General features: G+C 43.6%; 1 protein-coding gene across 1 annotated transcript in view; it reads left to right on the forward strand.

Annotated features, from left to right (window-relative positions):
• Positions 1–14,911, forward strand: part of ARHGAP20 (Rho GTPase activating protein 20) — a 63,149-nt gene extending 48,238 nt beyond the window's left edge. Inside the window, exons 10-16 of the mRNA XM_075725496.1 lie at positions 1,344–1,526; positions 5,987–6,165; positions 9,140–9,301; positions 10,467–10,576; positions 11,525–11,714; positions 12,199–12,310; positions 13,851–14,911. Of these exons, the coding sequence (XP_075581611.1) occupies positions 1,344–1,526; positions 5,987–6,165; positions 9,140–9,301; positions 10,467–10,576; positions 11,525–11,714; positions 12,199–12,310; positions 13,851–14,911 (1,997 nt within the window). The remainder of the gene's footprint in view (positions 1–1,343; positions 1,527–5,986; positions 6,166–9,139; positions 9,302–10,466; positions 10,577–11,524; positions 11,715–12,198; positions 12,311–13,850) is intronic.
• The last annotated feature ends 6,366 nt before the right edge of the window (positions 14,912–21,277 follow it).

Here is a 21,277-nt window from a genome sequence, read left to right on the forward strand (position 1 = left end):
TTTTGGCCCATGATTCACTGAGAACAAATCCCTTCCTGTTATTAAGAACCTTTCCCCATAGAAGCCCGGCCTTACTTGTGCTATATGAATTCACAGATGATTAGAACAAGAAAAAATTGTGGATTTTCTGTTTTTCTTCTGCGAATCTAACACCAGTAAATCTTAGCATTCCTTCTTAAAGCAGCCTTAGCTACAAATGCTTTGCTGGAGTCAGACAACATTAATATTTATAAAATGTCTAACTTGTGCACCTTATAGACAGTGCAAACTGTTTTGTCTTTGAAACAGACCAGACTTTGTCTTTCTGACTACTATGTGTAGCTTCTTCAGATAAAATCACAGCCATGGTTTTAAACATAGAACCAGAGAATTCAGAAATGGGAAAGGCCTTTATAATTGACTGACTCTCTCACTGCAAATTCAAGTTGCAGTCCTTGGAAAAGAAGAATCTGATGTAAAACTGATGTGGTTCTTGATATTTATGCAAAGGTTTATTAGATAAGGTAAGCTTTTATCATAGGTAGACATCAGAAGCAGAGTTTGACTGTGCTTCACCTTCACACTGCTTATATTTTCAAATAATGTCTCTTCCACTATCGGTGTTCAAGTCTAAGTGCAAATTAACTAAAACTTCTTAACATTGCACCTGTTTTTAATATACTTCAACCTCCAGGTCTTTAGACAAGTCCGAAAAGTATCTTTCTGGTGGCATTTTTGAAAGCTCCTCCAGAAATGAATTGCCTCTGTGTAGTTCCCAAAGATGCTGGGTAAAGCTGAGCGTAACTCATTTGCATTAGCCCTGTGATTAACGTTTCCTTCCTGTTTCAGCCTCAGACAGGAACCGTAATTGTGTCTCGTTTGACTGAGTTGATGGCTGTTGCATGGAGAGGGAGGGAAGACCACTTTCACACTGCATTTTTGGGGTTTGCATGCTCAGCAAAAATTTGTTAGATGACTGCTCCCAAAAATCTCATTTCTTGCCAGAACCATATGAGCAACCAGTACGTAAACTTTCAGTGTCACAAGTAAAGCAGTAGAAAGAATAAACACTGAATTCAGAAATAGTCACTTGTATTTTTTCTGATGGGCTTTTATGTGATACAGCTGTAATAGGTCTGATTTTACTTTTATGTCTGTTTAACTACATTGAACACAGCAACTCCATATCTGCCAGGGTATGATTTATGCCAGTGTAAATATGCAGAAAAGCATCAATTCTGAGATTACTGAGAGAGGAAGCGCTGCAGGCCAGCATGCAAAATCTGCTTTTCCTCCAAGGCAGATGGAGTTTTGCAAGTCTCCAGTCAATCCAACACAGATTATTATGATTTCTCTTTGAACAGGACATGAATATCCCTTCGGAATAAAAATGAGCCACATTCGCGACGCTATGCCCCATGGATCAAAGCACTGTGCCTGCCCCAGGCAGCTTCAGGGGTCTTTCTTGACGGAGCAGCTGCCCCAGGAGCTGCAGTGCCAGTTTGTGCTGAAGCCAAGCCGCCTGGCTGTGTGCCAGCAGCTGAACGGTACGTCGCCCCACTTGCCCCAGCGTCGTTCGCCCACAGTCCTGCTACCTCCCTGGCTCTGCTAAAGAAAGCAAATGTGCCGGGATGGGGGGGTGGTAGAAAGCGAAGAGGAGCATGCAGATGTACCTTCCAGCTGCATGGGGGCTTCTGCAGTGTAGCTCTCCCTGATTTGAGTGTGCTGTTGTATCTGTGTCGTCTTTGTAAGTTACATTTTGACAAGCTGCCTGTCAAATGGTTGTTCTAAAACCAGCAAAAGAAAGACAAGATCTCTCCCCTGCAATTTTTTTAAAGTCTATTAGCTGAGCTTCTCTCTGCAGCCCTTGCTGTGCTCTGTAGCAAGGCAGAGTGGTTTTATGGTTCAGGAGTCAAGGCTTGACTTTGACACAGAATTCCCATGCAGCGTTTGTCAGCATCCTTTATCTCAACAAGGTTCTTAGGACTACACACCTGTCTCACTGCGACCTTCACGTGGCAAAGCCTAGGTGTGTACTTGAGTACCTAGATGAAGTGAGCAAATAAAGCTTCTTTATTTCAGTTCTCTCTGAGTAAAATGAAGACAGTAATATTTTCTTCTGCCTTTGGCCTTGATGCTGCAAAAATATGAGCACCTGCTCTCTGTTTTGTACTCTGCTGTCAATGACACAATGACTGCTTACTGCTTATGAGTAAAACAAACAAGGAGATCTTTACAGGATTGGGGCATTAGGCTAAAAACTCTGCAGGGTAAGGATGCATCCTATGGTGTGTTTTTATTGTGCTTAACACACTGGCATACTCAGGTCAATTAGAAACTCTACCCTACTTCACCATTAATGACTGTATAATAATAAAAAAAACATATGGACGCTGTTATCCTGTGCACTCCCCAATAGCTAAGATCTCCCACAATACATGAATAGAATCTATTGTAATGTTTTTAGAAATTAAATATAGTGAGGCTATACCAGTGTCTATCACAAATTATTCCGGAAATTGATTGCATTTTATATAAATTAATTTCCTTTCCACACTTCATCCCCCTTCCCCAGTAATTTGTATCATATATTACTTCATGACATATTTTAAGAATGAGGCAATCTAGCAAAGGGGTGTAATTAGGTTTACAGGCCCCGCTTGGCAGCTGACGTTGACTGGCAAGAGAAAATAGAAATGCAAATCAGGCCTGTAAAGTTCTAATGCAGATGTGTTGTCAGCGGTGCTGTGCAAGCTGCAGGAGGGGAGACGAGGCTGGCTTTGGGGCAGCAGAAGCCTGGGGCAGCCTGCAAGTCATGCACAGGGACTGCACTAAGTGGGAGAAAGAGGCTTTTAGTCCGTTCACCTTCCTTGCTTTCATCAGACAAAACCTTTTAAAGTGATGTATAGGTCTGGCTGCTTGCAAACCAGATTGTCTTGCCTACAGCGCTGTTCATTGTGCTCTTCCTAACTCCTCACCTCTTTTGGTTTTGGCAAAAGGCGAAGGGTACCTGTGTGCAAGCCAAGGCTATGATCTGGCTTTGGGTTCATCTTCAGATCAGCAAGCCAAAATCTGTGTCGTTAGGAAGCCACTAGGCACACCACCACATACACGACAAATTTACAGGGAGTGGAGTCTGTAACCCTACATTTCACTGACACACATGCTGTGCTATCCTCCCTCCCATCACTTCTGTGCACTGATACCGCTGTGCTGGACACGCTGTCCCTTCTGGAGGCAGCAAGGGGTAGCTGCCCAGTTGTACCACATTGCACCATGGTTAGGCAGCGTTGTAGGTGTTGACAGGCAGACATGACTGACAACTGGCTGTCATGTCAAATAAGTAGCTGTGTGGACACCAACTGTGGTGGTGTAGTTGCATCAGCTGTTCTGGCAGGATGGTTAAAAAAAGTACAGAAGAATTTACTGCGTGGAAGAACTGGAGTGTTTCTGTTGCCTCTCCTGCAGCCTTTCAGCACGTAACAGGAATGGTCATCTACCAGTTAAACATAGCCATTAAGTAATGCTCATGAGAACACATCTAAAAAGTATTGAAAATACTGATTTGCTTAAAGTTTAACTTGAAAGAACCGACTGCTGTCAGTGGCTAGTCTGTAATCCAAATTATTATTTAATCGTCTGTTAAAAGAGAAAACAAAATTTCAACAAGCTGGTCTCAATACAGAAAGGAGGTCTTTGAAAACTGTTTGACAGTTAGGGGTTTGTTTAGAAAGGATGCTACCTTGTTAAATATATCTGAGGTTTTATTTAGAAGTTCCTGATTAGTTCACAAGAAGAGGAAATGCCACTTGCATGGCTGGGACACTACCCATCAATAGAAATTCCCTGCATGTAAAATATGAGCAGAATAGATGGCTGCTGTGAGGTCTGAGCAAGTTCTGCAACCAAAGAAGTGTTGCTTTTTTTTCTGACTGTGACCTAGAATACTCCACCAGAACAAGGCCGTGATGTTTTTGCATGGAGGTACTTCTGCAGAGCAATAATTGGCATCTGTCTTGGCTGAGAGGAGGCTGGGCTTCTCCTAGTACTGTAACTTTGCACAGGTTCAAGAAAAGAAAGTGTACATCCTCCCCTTCTCATCTGCTCTTTACCTTAAGACTTCTCAACCCCCTTAGAAAAGGGGGTATGAAAAGATGAGTTTTCCTGTTGTTCGGTGAATGTTAGTTTTGTAAAGTGACATGGCATCTCGTTGCCATACGTCAGTTGTTGGTTTCTGGCCTGGTATGTTGAAGAACACTGATTAAGATTTCCTTCCTGTCCCAGGAGAGAGCTGCAGTTAACCACAATTACCCCTTGCTCACATTGTCAGTTTGGGCCATGGCTTTTAAGAGTGGAGCAAACAGTGAGATGCTAAGAAAAGTTCCTAATTTTAAGACCCATTTCTTCCACTTCTGCTATTCCTTGTTCTCCAAACTAGCATTTCTTCTAAATTTTTACTTCCACTGAGATCTACAGAGTTGCCAGAAGAAAACACCCATATGTATTTGCCATTGTATGAGTAGAACTCCAAGTGAAGCAAACCATATTCACGTGCTAATATCCAGCTCATCTGAAAGAAAAATTACCGTTTGAAAGTTATAGGTTAGTTATGTTCTCCCAAAACATGATGTGTCAAGTAAAGCCTTATAGACTGCCAAGCTTATATTTCATGAAGCTTTGGACTGCTTAAAATATATATCCTCCTTATTATCTTTCATTAGAAGAATTTTTCATCAGGCTTTCACATTCATATGTTCACATTTTGAGTTAAACTGTAACTTTTCATCCTGTAAGCCTCTAATGAAAAGACTTCCACCCATTCCCAAAGGGAGCATGATCTCGAATGGAATGACGTATAACAAAAATCACTATTTGGGCTAAAAAACAAGTGTAGTAAAGTACAGGAGAGAAAAATCTGGTATTATACCACAGTCCTTACTTCTGCAACCCTTGCTTCTACCCTCTGCCCTCCGCAACAGCAGAAAGAAAAATGTTTGACCAGGTTGAAGAACCAGCTAATGGAAAGGTGCCACAGGGTAGGTAAGCTACTAAATCAGAGCTGACTGGCTTTGAAAACATCTAGAAAAGGAAAAATGTATCAGAATAATTTTTTTCCGGTTAGCACTTTCATCATAAAGTCTCAACCCACCCTTAACAGTAGCCCGTGCCGTTAAGAAACATTTACACTGGCTGATGTTGAGAAAGGTCATATGAAAAAAACCCCTTTTTGTATCCTAATACCAGTATTTCCTTCCCTATGCACTGCAAATAAGAGCTTCAATTAGTGATGCTCTTTAGATATCTCATGAAATACATTAAAATAAATGGAAGACAAACGGAGCCCGTCAGTGTGTTAGCAGCATGCTGAAATGCCATCTGGAAGGCGTTGATTAAAGGGCAGGCACTGTCCCTGAGCCATGGTCAGCAAATGCTTGGAGCGAGGGCACTAATGATACACTTGCTTTGTGGAGAAGAGAGCAAAGGCAGCGACTTTTCCTGGCCTGAAAATGTCTCACCCCATTAGTTGATTCTCTGGTGTTACTTGGGGGGAGAGCGGGTGCTCTCCCACATTGCCAAAGAAACTAGGATGCCTCCGGACAGCAAGCCAAGGTGAGGGCAGTGGTGTTTATGTACTCTTTTTTTCCAAAGAAGATCTGTGGTTTTGCACCTGTGGGTGGGAAATGAATTACTTAGCACAGTCCAGCTCTGTGTGAAGTCAGTGGGCTCAGGTTTGCCATCCTGCACTTAGCGGCAAGTGCTGACGCTGTGGTGCGGCAGTGCAGTGCAGATCCTGGCGATCCTCTTAAGAGCATGGGTAAGGCAGCACATTCTCCACACACACACATGCACAGGTATGTGCATGGGGGATTAAGCTGAGCCGGATGCCAAGGAGTTGGTTGAGTTCATGACATTTTTTCCTTTGAAACCATAGCAACCACCACAAAACAAATACTGGAATTAGAATTGAAATGCATTTCTTCTAATAAACACCTTTCTCTTTTCCCAGACTTAAGCCAAAAGTCATTTAAAAGGAAAAGATCTATCATAAATTGGGCTTTTTGGCGTGGCCCAGGCACTCACTTGGACAATGCACCCCTCTCCTCAACATCTGCTGCTCCTGGGAAACTCTTTGGCCTCTTGCTAACAGCCATCTGCGAGGATGACAACCTGCCCAAACCCCTCTTGGTGAGTCCTAGGCACAGGGCTGGCTCTTACAGTGGTGGAATTTCTTTGTGCAGTGAATGAGAGCATGGGGACACTTTGTAAATGGGACGCTGAAATTACCCAAGCAGAGAAGCCAGAAGGAAACCTCATTTGTGGTTCTCAGCAAGAACTTTGGGTTTTAACATATGCTGTGGTCAGGCCTGGTTAATAACAAACAGCTTGAGAAATGTGTGTGATCGGTCTGCTGCTCCGGGCTAGTTCATCTTTATAGCCCACACTATAAGGCCGGTTCCCTAATCCTCACTTACACAGCGTAAATAAATGCCATGTTCACACATACTTTTTAAACCACTCCCAAGATCTCTGTAAAATCCCCAGTTCCCTAAATGTGGCATCTGCTGTCCCATACAGAGAGCCCACACATGCATACAAATGCTACCTGCCCTTAAGTAGACAGTTTCAGAGCCTTTCTTGAAGGCCTCCCAGGGCAGGAAAGCACTCTGGGTCCTCATTTTTGATCTGACGGCAGCACTGCAAAAATAGGTGGGAAGGCAGAGTCTGCAGGAGCATCTTTTCATCCTGTCTGGAGGGAGCGCTAGTGCTGTGGGTGCTCTCAAAACCAGTCCAGGAACATGAAAAAGGTTGTCCTGTAGCCCATTCCTAGGCATAATTAAGGCAGATGTGTGACATTTTTGGTCAGGACTGAGGGCTGCCCTGTTGTCGATGAAGCAATTGAAACACACACAGAGTAGGAGTGAGCCCCACAGGATTGGGCCCCTCATCCTAACAGCCCAACTTTCGGCTGGAACAACTTGCCAGAACCCCACTTAAATCAGTGGGGTTACCCCAGTTTACAGGAAGAGAAGGTTTGTCTCCTAAGCTTGTGCTTGTTGTGCTGCTTTATCGCTGCCTGAATAGCGAATCATACCAGGACTTTTCAGGTCTTTTAATAGTGAGGATTTGTTATTTTCTTTTGAGGAGGAAGTGTTCATTTTTATAATTTAGGTTATTAAAATAAGCCCTCCAGAGGTGGACTCTCTAAGAACCTGGTCTCTCATTCTCTGCCTAAGAGATGAGCCAACGCTGCATTTCAGAAATTTCTCCAAAACATAAATATTAGTAAATATTTATCTGAAAAAAACCAAAGTTACTAAGCGTAGAATCACAGCTTAGTAGACTTTGTGCTTTGAATCTTAAACACTGAATTTATGCCACAAAATCTAACTTACTTTTTATTTCATGCAGCATCTCTGGAGAATTGAATACTGCATCTGAGGGACTGTGTGGGTTTTACCTGCAAGAGAAGGAAAATGTCAGGGATGAATGCTGCAGGCATATTTGATATCTCTGCTTCAGAGCTTCAAACTTGCTTTCACAGCTGAAGGGCTCTTTTTTAGCCATTGCCACACTGAACTGTCTTACACTATTAGCTTCATTCATGTAATTTTGTCTGGGTTTACTACTTTAAGAGGGGCTTTCCTGTTTTATCTTGTGGGTATTTTATTCAAAATATATTTTCAAAGCATTTGTTCATGCGCTAAGATCCTGTGCTGTGGGACTCAGCCTGTTTTGACAGCAGGGCTCTAAATCCCTGCAAAGAAAATAGAAATGCTGACACGAGTCCTGCCACCACGAAAGGTGCTTCTCCAAAGTGTCTGCATTTACATAAATGCTTGGCTTTCAACTTCTGCAACAGCAAGAAAGAAATGGTAAAGAAGAAAAGTAAAAATAATAGTTTCCATTAGACTTATTTGCATTGCTGTGTGTCAGGAAGACCTGCCTTACAGCCCAGACTAGGGAAGTCACCAAAACCCGCTGCTTAGCCATTACAGTAATTTGGTTTAATGATGACAGACTCTTCCCCAGTGTCCATTTTCTTGCCATTTCTTATGATAACTTGGTCCTCAGACCACTGTGTGCATGCACATAATCTCAGAGACTGTCTGCACGCGTTTCCCCCTCAGAAGAGACAAACATGACAAATTCCACATCGCTTGGAGCAGGCCTGGGGAGGTGACCAGCATGTCTGAGAGATGACCCGCAGGAGACTGCAGCGAATTAAGCAGCTGGAAGATATCATGTACATATTACCTCAGGAGAGGTCTCTGATTTCAGCATTTCCTTTTCTGCTCTTTTTCCTCTCTTATTTAGCAGAAGAAGTCAGGCCCTCCCGTTACTTTAAAAGCTAGGCAGGAATCTGCTTGTTTTCCCTTTCCTTTTAAATATTTCATGTAGTGAGCTGCCTACCTGTTTACTCCTTTGCAGCCTCATTGTCTTCAGAGGAGCCGTAAGCCAAGCTTTAGCCCCCTCTGGGTGACCTCCCAGGCGGGAGCACCTTGCCCCAGAGGTGGTCCCACTAACAGCCCTGAGCTGCTTGCAGAGTATGATACCACTCACAAGAAGCAAAGGGGGTAAAAATCTGACTCTGATCTGCTGTAGGACTGCAGATAGATATTAACAAACAAGGCACTTTCCAGCTTAGATAAAATCTCTTTTTTTTCAGACATCAGGCATGGAACAGAAGTCTTCATCTCTGGTCAGTGATAATGTTGAACACACTGATGAGCAGTGAGGGTCTCATATCTTCCTGCAAAGTGGTGTCTGGCTGAGGCCACTGCCAGATGCAGAGCTTTGGATTAGGTAGACCACTCTCCTTTTCCCATGCCACAGTGTTTATATATTTAACATTTATATATTTAAATGACTTGGCTAAAACTTGCCCAGATCCTGGAAGATCATGCAGGAGGTTAGTGCTCAGCAGTGGCAGCACGGTATTTCTGAGGCGATGTTTCCCAAAATCAGTGCCCCAGACCACAGCTTTGCTGTGCAGTTTGGCATGGCTTGGAGCGTGAGGCTTGACTTGTGTTTGATTTGTGAGCTTTTTTAGGACTCAGAGGTTTTCACCTGTGGCAAAAGTGGCAAAACTACATTTTAATGGCACTAGACAATAAAGTATGTTTCTGAGAAAGCCTCTCTGCCTTTTCATTTTGTTTAGGACATGCTTTCCCTCCTTTACCAAGAGGGCCCTTCCACCGAGGGTATTTTCAGACGTTCTGGAAGTGCAAAAACCTGCAAAGAGCTCAAGGAGAAGCTTGATTCAGGCGCTGAAGTGGACCTAGCCTGCGAATCCATATTTGTGACAGCATCTTTGTTTAAGGTATGTGAAGAATATTTCTTTCCCCCTTTTTGGGTGAGAGCAGTGCAGATCCCAGGCACAAACAAGTAGGACTTTTCCCCAGGCACAGGCCCAAAGAGGACTTGGTGGGCTGAATTACGAAGAATGGGCTGGCACATTAACCTTGTGAGGTTCTCCAAAGGAGGCTACCACTGAGTTAGGATGGGGAAGAGGAGTAGCCAGCTTGTTTTGCTGCCAGCTTTCCTGAAGTCTCAGCTACAGCCTGGTCCTGTTACTCTCTTTATCTCTGCTTAAAGTCAGTGAAATACTAGAAAGGCAGTTTTGCAGACCTGTTTCCTTACTCGTCAGTGGTACCCTAAACTGTAGACCCTAGCAAGTGTATAGTGTTGCCCAAAATATTTGGATTATTTTTCCCATGCATTATCTTTTCTTACAATGTTCCTTGTGCAAAAAACATCCTAAGGCTTCAGTAAAATTTCAGCTACAAGGAGGATCAGCATATTTATTTTCACATTTTAGTACAGTGCATCTGTTTATGTGTAGTTTTTGCTTAAAAGAAATAGTAATCTCCATTCTCAAGCAAGCACTGCTTCGGTGGAATAATTTTATTGCAGAAAGCCATTCCTTTTGCAGCCACATGCAAGGTTTTCATGGGTGGGACTTACACAATTACTTTCCTACTGGTGGATTTAGGACGTGCATTTAGGGCAGGATACCTGCACCAGGCAAAGTGCTGGTGTGCAATACTCATCCTATAGTAACAGTTTCACTGAGGGGCAATTGCTTAGCATTTGTAACAGTGAAGAGTTACCACATAAGAGCAAATGTGTTATTCATGTGCATCATAGCTTCCCTTCCCCTAGCTTGTTTGGGAAGCTAGAATTTGGGCTTCTTCCCAAGTTGCAACCATTTGCCTGTCAGTGGTTGAGGTATTAGGAAACAGGAGCAGCAAGACTATCCATGACTAGTGTATGTACTCCATTACCAAAAGGGATTGATAGGGGAAGGAAGGTAGGGGTGCCTTGGAGTCCTTATGGTCTGGTGGTATTGGAGCTTGTCAGCTAAGGAGAAGAAATGGGGACTGTCCCACTGATACATCCTCTTGTATCTACATATCTTATTCCTGCTCCCTCCCATGCTCCAGAACAGCTGTTCATGTGTTTTGTTCTTCTTTTCTCTTGATAAGGATTTTCTTCGCAACATCCCAGGCAGCATTTTGTCATCCCAGCTCTGTGATAAGTGGGTCTCTGTGATGGATCAAGGAAATAATGAAGAGAAGATAAAAAGCATCCAAAGGTAGAGTTACTTATATTCTCTGTATTCTTTTCCTATAAATTTATACCCCAGAATGCAGAATCCCAAATATTCAACTTACAATTAAGTTTTTTTGAAAATAGATGCTAAAAATAGTTTTGTATATGACAGAGCTTTCAAACTTACATATATACTTCAGCAATTGTCTGTATGGGACAATTTTCTGACTCTCTTTTGTCCTGCTTTTCTGCCTTTTGTGGATACCAGTAAATAAATGAAATATCCTTCATGAAAAAAAAGTATTTATAGTATTTATAAATATGCTGTCCAAGAGCTGGATTTCTGCCTGATACCAAATGCAAAGTCATCCGCAGGGAACTTTGAGGTCCTGGGTGCAAGGGTAGCTGAAATCAGTTCCTCATATATTCCCCCTCATTAATCTCAAATTTTAGTGACCATTTTGAAGCCAGGATGGAATTGTGAATGAAGTACTGGAGCATAGTGACAAGGGAAGCTTCCACCCTTGCAGATGATAAAAAACAGAAAATGGGCAAAGTTTATGTCATGGGAAACAGAACTTTGTACACTACCTGACCTCACGCGTACTTGCATACATACATACTTACGGCAACTAGATGGCATGGAGAGACAACCGAACTGTTCGGTTAAGTGCATAGCGAATTATCAGGCAACTTAGGTGAAATACAGTTTCATGTTGTATATTGTACTTGGTTCATTAGTTTGACAGAGTGTAATTTTAATTCTGGGTTAAGGTGTTTTCTGTCCTTCCAGAAAACTATTCAGAGATGTGTCACAGTGAGGGAAAGCAGCTGGGCAAGAACACCTCTTTGACACACTCCCTGGTTTAATTAGTGGACCATGTTACCCTGTTTCTGTATTTTCATTATCTTGACTTGTGTGTATCTATGGAAAATGGTTTTATTTTTTCCAGTCACTAATTTGAAGAATTACATTTGTATATGTTTTCAGGTTAATAGAGCAGCTCCCCAGAGCTAATGTTGTTCTCTTACGTTACATCTTTGGAGTACTGCATGGTATAGAAATGCGATCTGAAGAGAACCAGATGAATGCATTTAATCTGGCTATCTGCATTGCACCTAGCCTGCTCTGGCCTCCTGTTTCCTCCACTCCTGATGTAGAAAGTGAATTTGCAAAAAAGGTAAGAGACACTGCAATGTAGTAAAAAACCAAACCAACCTTCATCCTGTTCAACTGGGCCATTGGTTACAAACATGAAAACAGTCAGTACCTCTTCAGATCAGGACTTGTCCTCTTATCAGGGCTCCAGAAACATTGATCAACCCATTCTCATAATCTGCCTGGAAGAAGGGGAGGGAGATCGTAAAGCAGTACCCAGTGTATTAGCAAAGTGCTTCTCTCATTAAAAAGATTTCTGGTTGTGGTGACCTTAGAACAGGAGAGTAGAAATGGAAAAGATGTATACAAGGATGTATACTGCGACACTTTAGCTGGGCCTGGCTGTTTTCCTCAGGCCCAGGAGATTGGGAGAGGAGTTCCTGGCTGTTGGGGGGCACATCTTGGATGGGCAGTTTTCTCCTGTTCCTCGTCTGTGTGGTGAGCTTGCCCTGAGTGGAATAATGGAAGGTCTGACTAGACATCCCTCTCCCATTGCTTTGTTGCAGATTTCTAGTCTGGTACAGTTCCTCACTGAGAATTGCTGCAGGATTTTTGGAGAGGAAATTACCTCCCTCTTTGGAGAAATATTGATGACATGCAAGAGAGAGAACGGCTCAGGTAATGATGTTGTTTTGATCCTGTTAGACAGCTAAACTCAGCTGTTCCCTCTTCATGTGGCATTCCCAGATACTGCTGTTCTCTTTCCTTTGCCCAAAGGATTTGGTGATAATCACTGATCCAACTTATCACAGACCTGGACTGTATCACAAAATTGCTCTCCCAAAGAATCCCTTGCTCCTATTCCAGTCATCTGAGCCACTATGTTAAAAAGGGGGGGAGGGGAAACGAAGAAAAAGAAATAAAAAAATCTGGAGAAGGTTTCATCTCAAGTCTAGAATTTTCGCCCCAGCCTATATTTTCCCAGAATATCGGGAAGTCAGTGATCAGCAAAGGTTATAATACAGATGTCACACTGTTATATTAAGGTTGAAAGCATCTATTCTTCATTATCAAAAGAGAGAGATCTCCAGAGTTTCAATGGGACATCCAGATTTTGCTCCTAGCACAGAAAAAATCATGGAACTGATGACTGTAAATGTCTGAAAGACTGGTTAGCAGAGCATTCCAGAATATCATAAATGCTCTTTTTCTCTCCAACTCTGTGATAGTATCCATTTTGACTGGAGTTTTGGGTCTTTCCTTAAAATATTTCTAAAGCAGCATTTCTGTAAAATAAATTTTGGCACAGCTGGCCTATACTAAAACTGGTAATGTCACTTGCTCTGGCATGCCAGACTGACACAATGTGGCCGTCCCAAACTCCTTGTGCTCTGCCTCCAGTGAAATCTGGTGAAATCCAGTGAAATTTGGCCTGTCCCCTCCCCAAGAGTGGAAGCACATAGGATCTGCTGTGCTGGGATGTGCTGGGACTGAGAGCTCAGACCCATGATAGGTTACGGCAGCTGAACAAGTTTTCAGGCACGCACTGAGGCATGGTGACTGCCCATGCATGAACTCTGTCTGCTGCAAATGTGAGATAAGTCAGCTTAGTGTAGCCCAGAGCAAAAGAGATTCAATGTAATTCCAATTATCGCATATATGGAATAGGGCCCAGGTGTGCACTGCTCAGTGGAAATGAGGTGACTGTTTAAACTGAGGCTAGAACTTTCTTCACAGTGTTGCTCTTAAAAATATTGTATTTTCTGGAAGACCATAAAAGTACAAAGTATGCCCTGTTTTCTTCATTTGTCTAAAAGAAGGAAAGAAAGGTTAAATTTTGCTTTCTATATTCAATAACAAAAAGAAAAATTCAGTAAGTTACTGATTCAATATACTGTGTGTAAATTATTGTTTATGACTGGATTACCTACTCCTAAAGTTCCCCACTTAAAAAAAAAAAACCCACAAAAAAACCTAACCGTTATTTGTGCCATTATCCTATATTTCTTAACTGAACTGCAACTTAGCGTTCATTTCAGTTTTTCCATTTCAAAATTAGACAGTAATTTTTTCTGAAATTATTGGCATTTCTGCTTGAAGAATCTTTAAAGGGCGTATGCTCCTGAAAGTAAAGGAATCTTGCTAAAAAAAAAATGCAGCTGTTTGTCAGCAGGGTGGTTCGGTCACTGATGTGTTAACACTTGGTTTGTCCTTGCAGATGCTGCTTCTCTCCATCTGAATGACTCTTCCTATGACAGCTTGGAAAACGAGGCAAACGATGAAGCTGACTCCTCTTCCAGCGACTGGATTAAGAACCGAGATCAGGATAACAGGAGCAGGGAGTCTGTCTTCACTCTGAGCGATGGTGATTCGGAGCAGACGGAGGTGGATGAAATCCAAAGTAAAACCAAATCGAAACAGTTGACAATTTCTGTTGACGTACACCGTAAGTTTTCATCACAAGAAAACTCGGAGAACGAGTCTCTCTGCTCCAATGCACTGGGCTTCTCTTCAGCAGCTACCTCAGGCACTCTCAAAACCTTGAGGAGACACAGGCGCTCCTCAGAGCCGGCAATTGGCCTCCTCGCCCCCAGCTTCGTCCGCACTGGCGATGGTCATGAGAAGGCAACACGCAAAGCCAGCTGTGACGTTGTCCTGTCTCACGAAGACGAGGACTATCTCTGTCAGCTACGGTCATTGCAAGTGGAGGGGCAAAAGCTTATCAATCAGAGCTTGATTATAGGGATTAATGTTGGTAAAAGTGACAACACAAACCAAAATGTTGGAAAGAAAGACTTGTCCCATTGCCTCCTGCCTCCAACACCAGAGGGATTAAATATTTGCTCAGGATTTAGCTCTTCTAGCTTGTCTTCTCCTGGGACATCTCCGTCTGTGTCATCGATGAGCTCTCTGGACAGTGCTTTCTCTCAGTTTTCAGACCAATCTGTGTTTACCCCAACTGAAACCTCCTCCCCTTTCGATAGCACTTTTCAGTCGCTAAGGAAACACGAAGACACTGCCGCTGGCGCGGCTGATGACTATTTGGTTACACCCACCAGGGTGCCACCATCTCCACAACCTACCGACACTTTGGCCGAGGGGAGCTTGGTGGAGCCCAACAGCAGGCTAGCACCCCTGAAACCTACTGACGGAGTCGACGGCTATTTCATTAAGCCTGACATGCAGCCGTTACCTCTGAAAGTCACAGGAAGAGACAGACTTCACGATCCACGATCAAAGAGGAGGTCTAGAAGAGCATTACAGCAATCCAATGTTTGAAGAGACTGACCAAAGCTTGTTTGTGGAGGAATCTTAACGCTTAAAATAAACACCATAAAGAAAATGCCTTTGGTGTTAATGTGTGTTCATTTTAAGTTTAATATCCAGGTTGTTCAAATTTAATTGAGCAGTCCCCAGATTCACAGGTTTTCTTTTTTTAGGAAACTGAGTAATGTTCCCACAAACAGCTTTGCAAGAACATTGTAAGAGTAATAAAAATTGCTAAAAAGCAAGCAAACAGAAATCTCCCGAAAATCTGGAAGGGTCCCAGGAGGTAACTAAGAGAAGTGCCCTGTTCTCTGAGCCTGCCAGGGCAGCAGGGTGCCTGCTGGGCCTCTCCCCTTCACCACTCATGTGTTGAGCCTTGCAGATGTGAGTCCCAGTCCTTTGTGGTTTTGATGTAGCGTGCAAAGTCAGCATAGATTCCATAACTGTGGTACTATACTACTGTTCTGAAACTGATAGGTATTACCTACATTGTCCTCCAAGGAGTAAGTGTATTGTTTTCTGTATGTTTATAAGGTATGTTCGATAGGTGTCGTTACTTCTTTCACACTGCAAAAGAAAGAAAAAAATAAGCTCAAAAATATGTAAAGAGAAACGCTGAAGCTTGTAACTAACACCTCGCAACTCTGTGTGTTTCATTTATTGTGCTTCGTTAGCTGTTCTGTTCATGTTTGAGTTGTGAATAGTTTCTTAACATTGCTGTAAATGGCATTATGTATTATTGCAAGCAGAACACATGTAATTTTATTATGCAGCATCTAAAACATCATATAATATATTAAAAGTAATGCATTATCTAAATGCTTTGAGTTTGTATAATATATCCTGATAAATTTTGCTATTATATATGTTCTGAAAAAAATGTGTATTTTTGTACTTGCAAAGAACTGCTGCTAATTTTACGAGTTCTGTTTTGTTGTTACAGCACTGGTATTGATGTGTATGCATTCAATGCTATATATTAAATATTATTTGTTATGTCATGAATTGTATTTATATTCCGTGTAATTATTTTTTTAGGTGTCAGTTCTATAAGCTATTGCTGAAGCATAAGTCCCAGTCCAAAAGTCCGTAAGTCCAAATCTTGCGTGAGGAAGGATTGCAGCATTTTTCCTCCTCTTTGGGTGGCATCATTCATACTGTATGTCATCATCCTGTTAACTTCTGTAAATTTTAGTAATATTGAAAGAAGAATTCCTACCCTTTTGCTCTTCTGGAGAGATGAGGGTTTTTTCAGCTATGGGATGCAGTTAACAATATGGAGGTACAGAGAGATCTTTTCAGGTAATAGATATTAAGGTTGGGAGCAAGGAAAGGGAGAAAACACTGGATGAGAGCAAGGTTTATTCTTTAATATTAGCAGGGTTATAGAGAAAGCAAGAAGGAATGGCAGGGCTAAACTAAACACGTATGGGCATGTGTGCATGCGTACAGTGCTTCTGAAATTGCATTGATTCATTCATTAGCTTTCCACTTTCAAAAGCCCTCCCCCTCTCCAGTTAATACTGGCCAGTAATGAAGTTTCAGATCCTATTCTGCTTAACTGTGCTCTCGCAAAGGTGCCTACGCTCCTAAGCCACTGCACATTTCTGAAAAATGTAAACACTGTCTAGAGCTCTAAGCCATTTTCCAAGTATTACCAGCATAATAGGTTTTTAGCTCTGTATCAGACAGAATGGATACTCTCCAGCAGATTTGGGGGCGGTGGGGGTGGGGGGGAATGTACATTAACAACATTAGAAGTATCCTTACTTGAAAATACAGAACCAGAGGGTTGATATTTTGGGCTCTAATCCTGCAAATGTTATATCTGTGAGCAGAGCTGGATTTGCGGAGACCCGTGTAATGCAATAAACCATCATGCACTTAGAACTATACCAGCATGTATAATTGTGTGCAGGCTCGAAGACTTCACTGCAATTTGTTCTTTTTCATCTTTTTCAAATTCAGCTATTTTAATAAAAATGGTAATATGCAGAATCTGATCTGTAATAGTTAGCTTCCAAAGGTAAAATTCTTTGTGTGTATTTTAAGACCTGTCATCTAATAGCCCTACATATGCACTTCCTTTAAAACAACAACAACAAAAAAAGATGCTATTTTGAAATAAAACTACTCTGCACTTCTTCTTGAAACGGTAAAAAGCGTATTGCCATGCTGCCAAGATTACATCAAGTAGCAAATGCTGATTCATTGCAACGATAATAAAGCTTTAGAAAAATCTCTAGTCTCTGCAATATAAATGTTCCGTCCTACAAATGATATCTTCCAGCAAGTCATTTATCTCTGCTACTCTGAAGTAAAAGTATATCCAAGAGTGCTTCAATGTGAAACAAATTACGTGTCTGCTTTTGAGCTGTAGCTATGCTAGAGTGCTTTCAGCTTTAAACATATGGTGAACAAGCTGGATGTAGACCCAGTACAATTTAAAATGCACTCCTGTCTTACAAGACACACACCCTGCTGCTGCATGAGGCATGTTCTGTGACAATCACAAAAAAGAGGGCTAATGGAGAAGATCACTGTCTGCAACTCCTCACTGAAGGAATTAAATGCTGTTAAGGTCCAAAATGAATTATAATAAACCCTTTCAGATGCGATTCTGAAGACTGCAGTAAGCAGCAGCTTTAGGTATGCTGTTGTTGGGAGGCCAACATTTAATATATCGGGGGTCCCTGCTGCTCTCTTCCCCTGGGCACCCCCATGGGCTGGGACAGGATCTCTGGTCCGGGAAATATGAAAAAGAAAGTCTTGTAATTTTTTTTATGGTTCTGCTGATGGCCTGTGAGAAGGTGTTGGAGCAAGGGTGGCCCCAAGGGCTGAGCCCCCGCTTCTGCCCTGGCTCCAACTGGGTGCCCCAAATGCTGGGGTCCCTGGCAAGGTCCTGCCCAGGTCCTGGGCACCACGGGACACCCCATCTTCCCCAGCTGCCTGTCTCCCTCGACTGGCAGTGGAGGGTGGCTGCTTTGGAGAAGGTGCCTGAGTCTTAGGGACAAATGGTAGGTGAGATGCTTCCAAAATCATAGAATCATAGAATCATAGAATCGTTTAGGTTGGAAAAGACCTTTAAGATCATCCAGTCCAACCATTAACCTACACTACCAAGTCTACTCTAAGCCAATCCAGGGTAGACTAGACTAAACCATGTCCCCAAGTGCCACATCTACCCGTTTTCTTCTTTCCTGGAGTAGCAAAGCTCCACATGTTCACTGCTGTCAAGCACACAAAATGAAGCAAACTGACAAATTACCTCTCTCACTTGGACTTTCTGTCCCACAGGGGTTCATGATCTCGTCGTTAATGAGAGAGGCATCCTGCTTCTGTTTCACAAGTCCTAACCATCATTCCTTTTAGGTGATTTCAGAGATTAATACAATGTAAATTTAGAGCAATTTGTTCTCAACCTGCATTGAAAGTTTTTGCCTATTTTTTTTTTTTTTTTAGCTCTGTTAAAGGGTTTATGTGCCTGAAATGTCAAAGTTTGGATTTTGGGGTTTGTTTTTCTTTTTTGTGGGCTTTTCCAGTTCTCTCCATTGGTCTCATAAATGCTATTGCTTCATCCCTGCAAGCTTTGTCTCCCCAGCACAGCCCAATTCAGGAAGCAGGAAGACATGTTCCATCTATTTTCTGCTTAAACTAGTTTGTAGAGTTCAAGCAAAATAGATTATTGGTCCTGGGGCTGAAGCATGACCTTTAAACGGAAGGTTTCCCTCTATCCGTGCCTCCAAATCACCAGATTTCTGTTAATATCTGCTGGTCCAATTCCTTGCTTGTTCTGGGGACATACATGGCTCCAGGACCTGGTGGTCAACATCTCATTTCCAGCTCTGCTTCTGATCTGCTGTATGACATTTGGCAAACTTATTTGCCTCCTCCACTCCCTGTTTTGCACCACTAGGTTTTTCTTTAAATATCCTAGTTTGCTGGGACAGGCTGGCGGTTGCTGGTGTTTGCACAGCGTGTGGCACAGGCTGGGGTCCTGCATGTGTGGGACCTGGACAACGGTGCTGTTGCACAAGGAGCAGGGTGAAACCTGCTGACAGCCCTGGGTTTATTACGACTGCGGTGACCTCTGTGTTAGATGGGGAACTTCCTAACCAAGTTGCTTGGTAGCACGGAACTGTTCTTTAACTTCCTACCACATCCACAGCCATGCCGGTGCCCATTCAACTAACCTTACTGATGGCAGTCCAGGAGGGTGGTGGTGAGAAGTTCTCTCTTGAAAAGAAAGAGAACTGCAGATTGTGCCTTTTTCACTTTCATCCATGCACAATCAGATGTGACGGAGATAGCTTCAGTGACACCACTGGACAACCTCATGCACTCAGTGTTTTGAGGAATCATCTAGAGGAGGACCCAAGGCACTGGCCATGCTGGGGGCTTTTCCCTCACCAGGGGCTGATGCTGGGAGAGGCTGAGCGAGCAGCTGTGTTAAGCCTCGTCTTTGGCCTTTGTGCAAGGCCACTTCCCCTTGGAAGAGTCCTTCGCTCCTACCAAGTGTAAGAGGCAGTGGAGCATGATGTCTGCCGACTAAGCGGAGCCCTACATAAACATCAAGGGAAGCGAGCCAGCTGTCTCATTCACAGAAACACTTGCATCGGTTCACTTACTCTCAAGATTAGTTACCAACGTCTCTGTATTGAGGCCACCATCAAGCTAAACTAATTGACCTGCTAGTGTCCAAAGGGCAAGACTCTTCGGTTAAAGGTGTTGAATATTTCTGTTAGGACGTGGTTGCCACACAGGGCCTAAAGGTTTTGGGCATCACTTGTGTTTTATAAATATGTACAATGCACTCTGTAATGATTTTTCCTTGATACTAGGTTTGCTCCAGGCCTTATTTCATCTGGGTTTTGTAGTGGCTTCACTGCAAATGTCAGCAGTTCCTCGAGGATAAGTACTCTGGTAGCTTCTGCCAGTTGCATTAAGTTAAATATTTCAGAATTTAGCCATTCAGTGACCCTACGCCGGAGAGGTGTTTTCAATACAGAAATTATTTCTCTGCACTTGATTCTCTTGTCACAAACTATTTCCATCAACCTGCTACAAAACTGCTCTCAGACGCAGCTGTAAATCTCATGTGACCATTGAAGGCAAGGCTGTCTTACTTCTTTTCCTCCTCTTCCACCTCCTCCTCCTCCTCCTCCTCCTCCTGGGTAGGGAGAGCTTCTGCAGGGTTTCCTGCTGCCCTGGGGGCCGGGTTGGGCAGGGGGTGACGGGCAGTCTGCCAGCCGGGGAGGGAGGGGACAGGACCATGCTGCGGACATGCACAGCTGGGGCTACACGATCCCAGCAGAGGGTTTAGACAATGACCCCCCCCCATGGTAAAGGCTGGTGAAGCAAGAGCCACCTGTGGAGGGCACCTGCTGGTGGTTAAAGCCTGGCCATGGGAACATCAGGACTCCGCAGGGATCAGAGGGCAATGCCGGGTGCAGGATCCCAGGCACCCCACCTGTGCCAGGGGAGCCCCAGCCTGCTCCCTGGGACCGTGGGAGGGGAGCGGCCAGCCCGTGGTCCCTGGGTGAAGCCCACCGAGGAGCCAGCGGGGCCGCCCCCTCCCCAGGCTGGCGGGGGTGAGCACCCGCAGGGGCGTGGGGCTCACGGGGGCTGCAGCCAAAAAGCATCTGGGGACGTTGTACAACTTCTCACAAGGTGTATTAAGGGGGGTGTGGGAACGTGCAAGACTTGTTATGGGATGTTTAGGGGAAGGGTCAGAGGCAGGGAAAGGGAGGGATCAAGGTGGACTGGGGAGGAAACAGCGTGAGAAAATAGAGGAAAAAGGAGATAAAAGGCCCTGGTGCTGGGTAACAGCTGGCTGGTCCGTACGCTTGTCTGACCGGGGCCCGCACCCCATCACCACAGCCGGCCCTACAGTCTTACTAAGTATTCTTATATGATTATGTAGATAATTATTTACTACTACTGATAATAATAATTACTCTTACATTCTTTCCATCCACCTTCTGTGCAGGCACACCGTCTAATCTGACCCTGTGTGAGAGACCACCAGCAACCCTCAAGCCAGACTGGTGGGCAGCAGCATGAGAGCAGGGTGCCGGCACCTTGGGGTGGGACACGAACCTCAGAGGCTGGAGGGTGCCGGTGCCAGCACCTGGGGAAACCGGGGCCTGAGGCCAGCTCTGGGGCAGGCTGAGTAGCTAATGCCAGCTACCGGACAGACCCATTTTCCATGTGTGGGTACATATTTCACTAGTAGATGTTGATCCTAATCAGCCAGAGAGGAGCAGTACCTGCCACCCGCACTGTTCATGTGTGTGCAAGCACTGCGTGTGTGTGTGCAGCTACCTTACAACATAGTCAGCAAACAGTTTTGATCAAGAAGGTGTTTTTTTAAACATC

This window comes from Pelecanus crispus, chromosome 1 (genome assembly GCF_030463565.1).
Source record: "Pelecanus crispus isolate bPelCri1 chromosome 1, bPelCri1.pri, whole genome shotgun sequence".
In the NCBI taxonomy this organism is placed as follows: domain Eukaryota; kingdom Metazoa; phylum Chordata; class Aves; order Pelecaniformes; family Pelecanidae; genus Pelecanus; species Pelecanus crispus.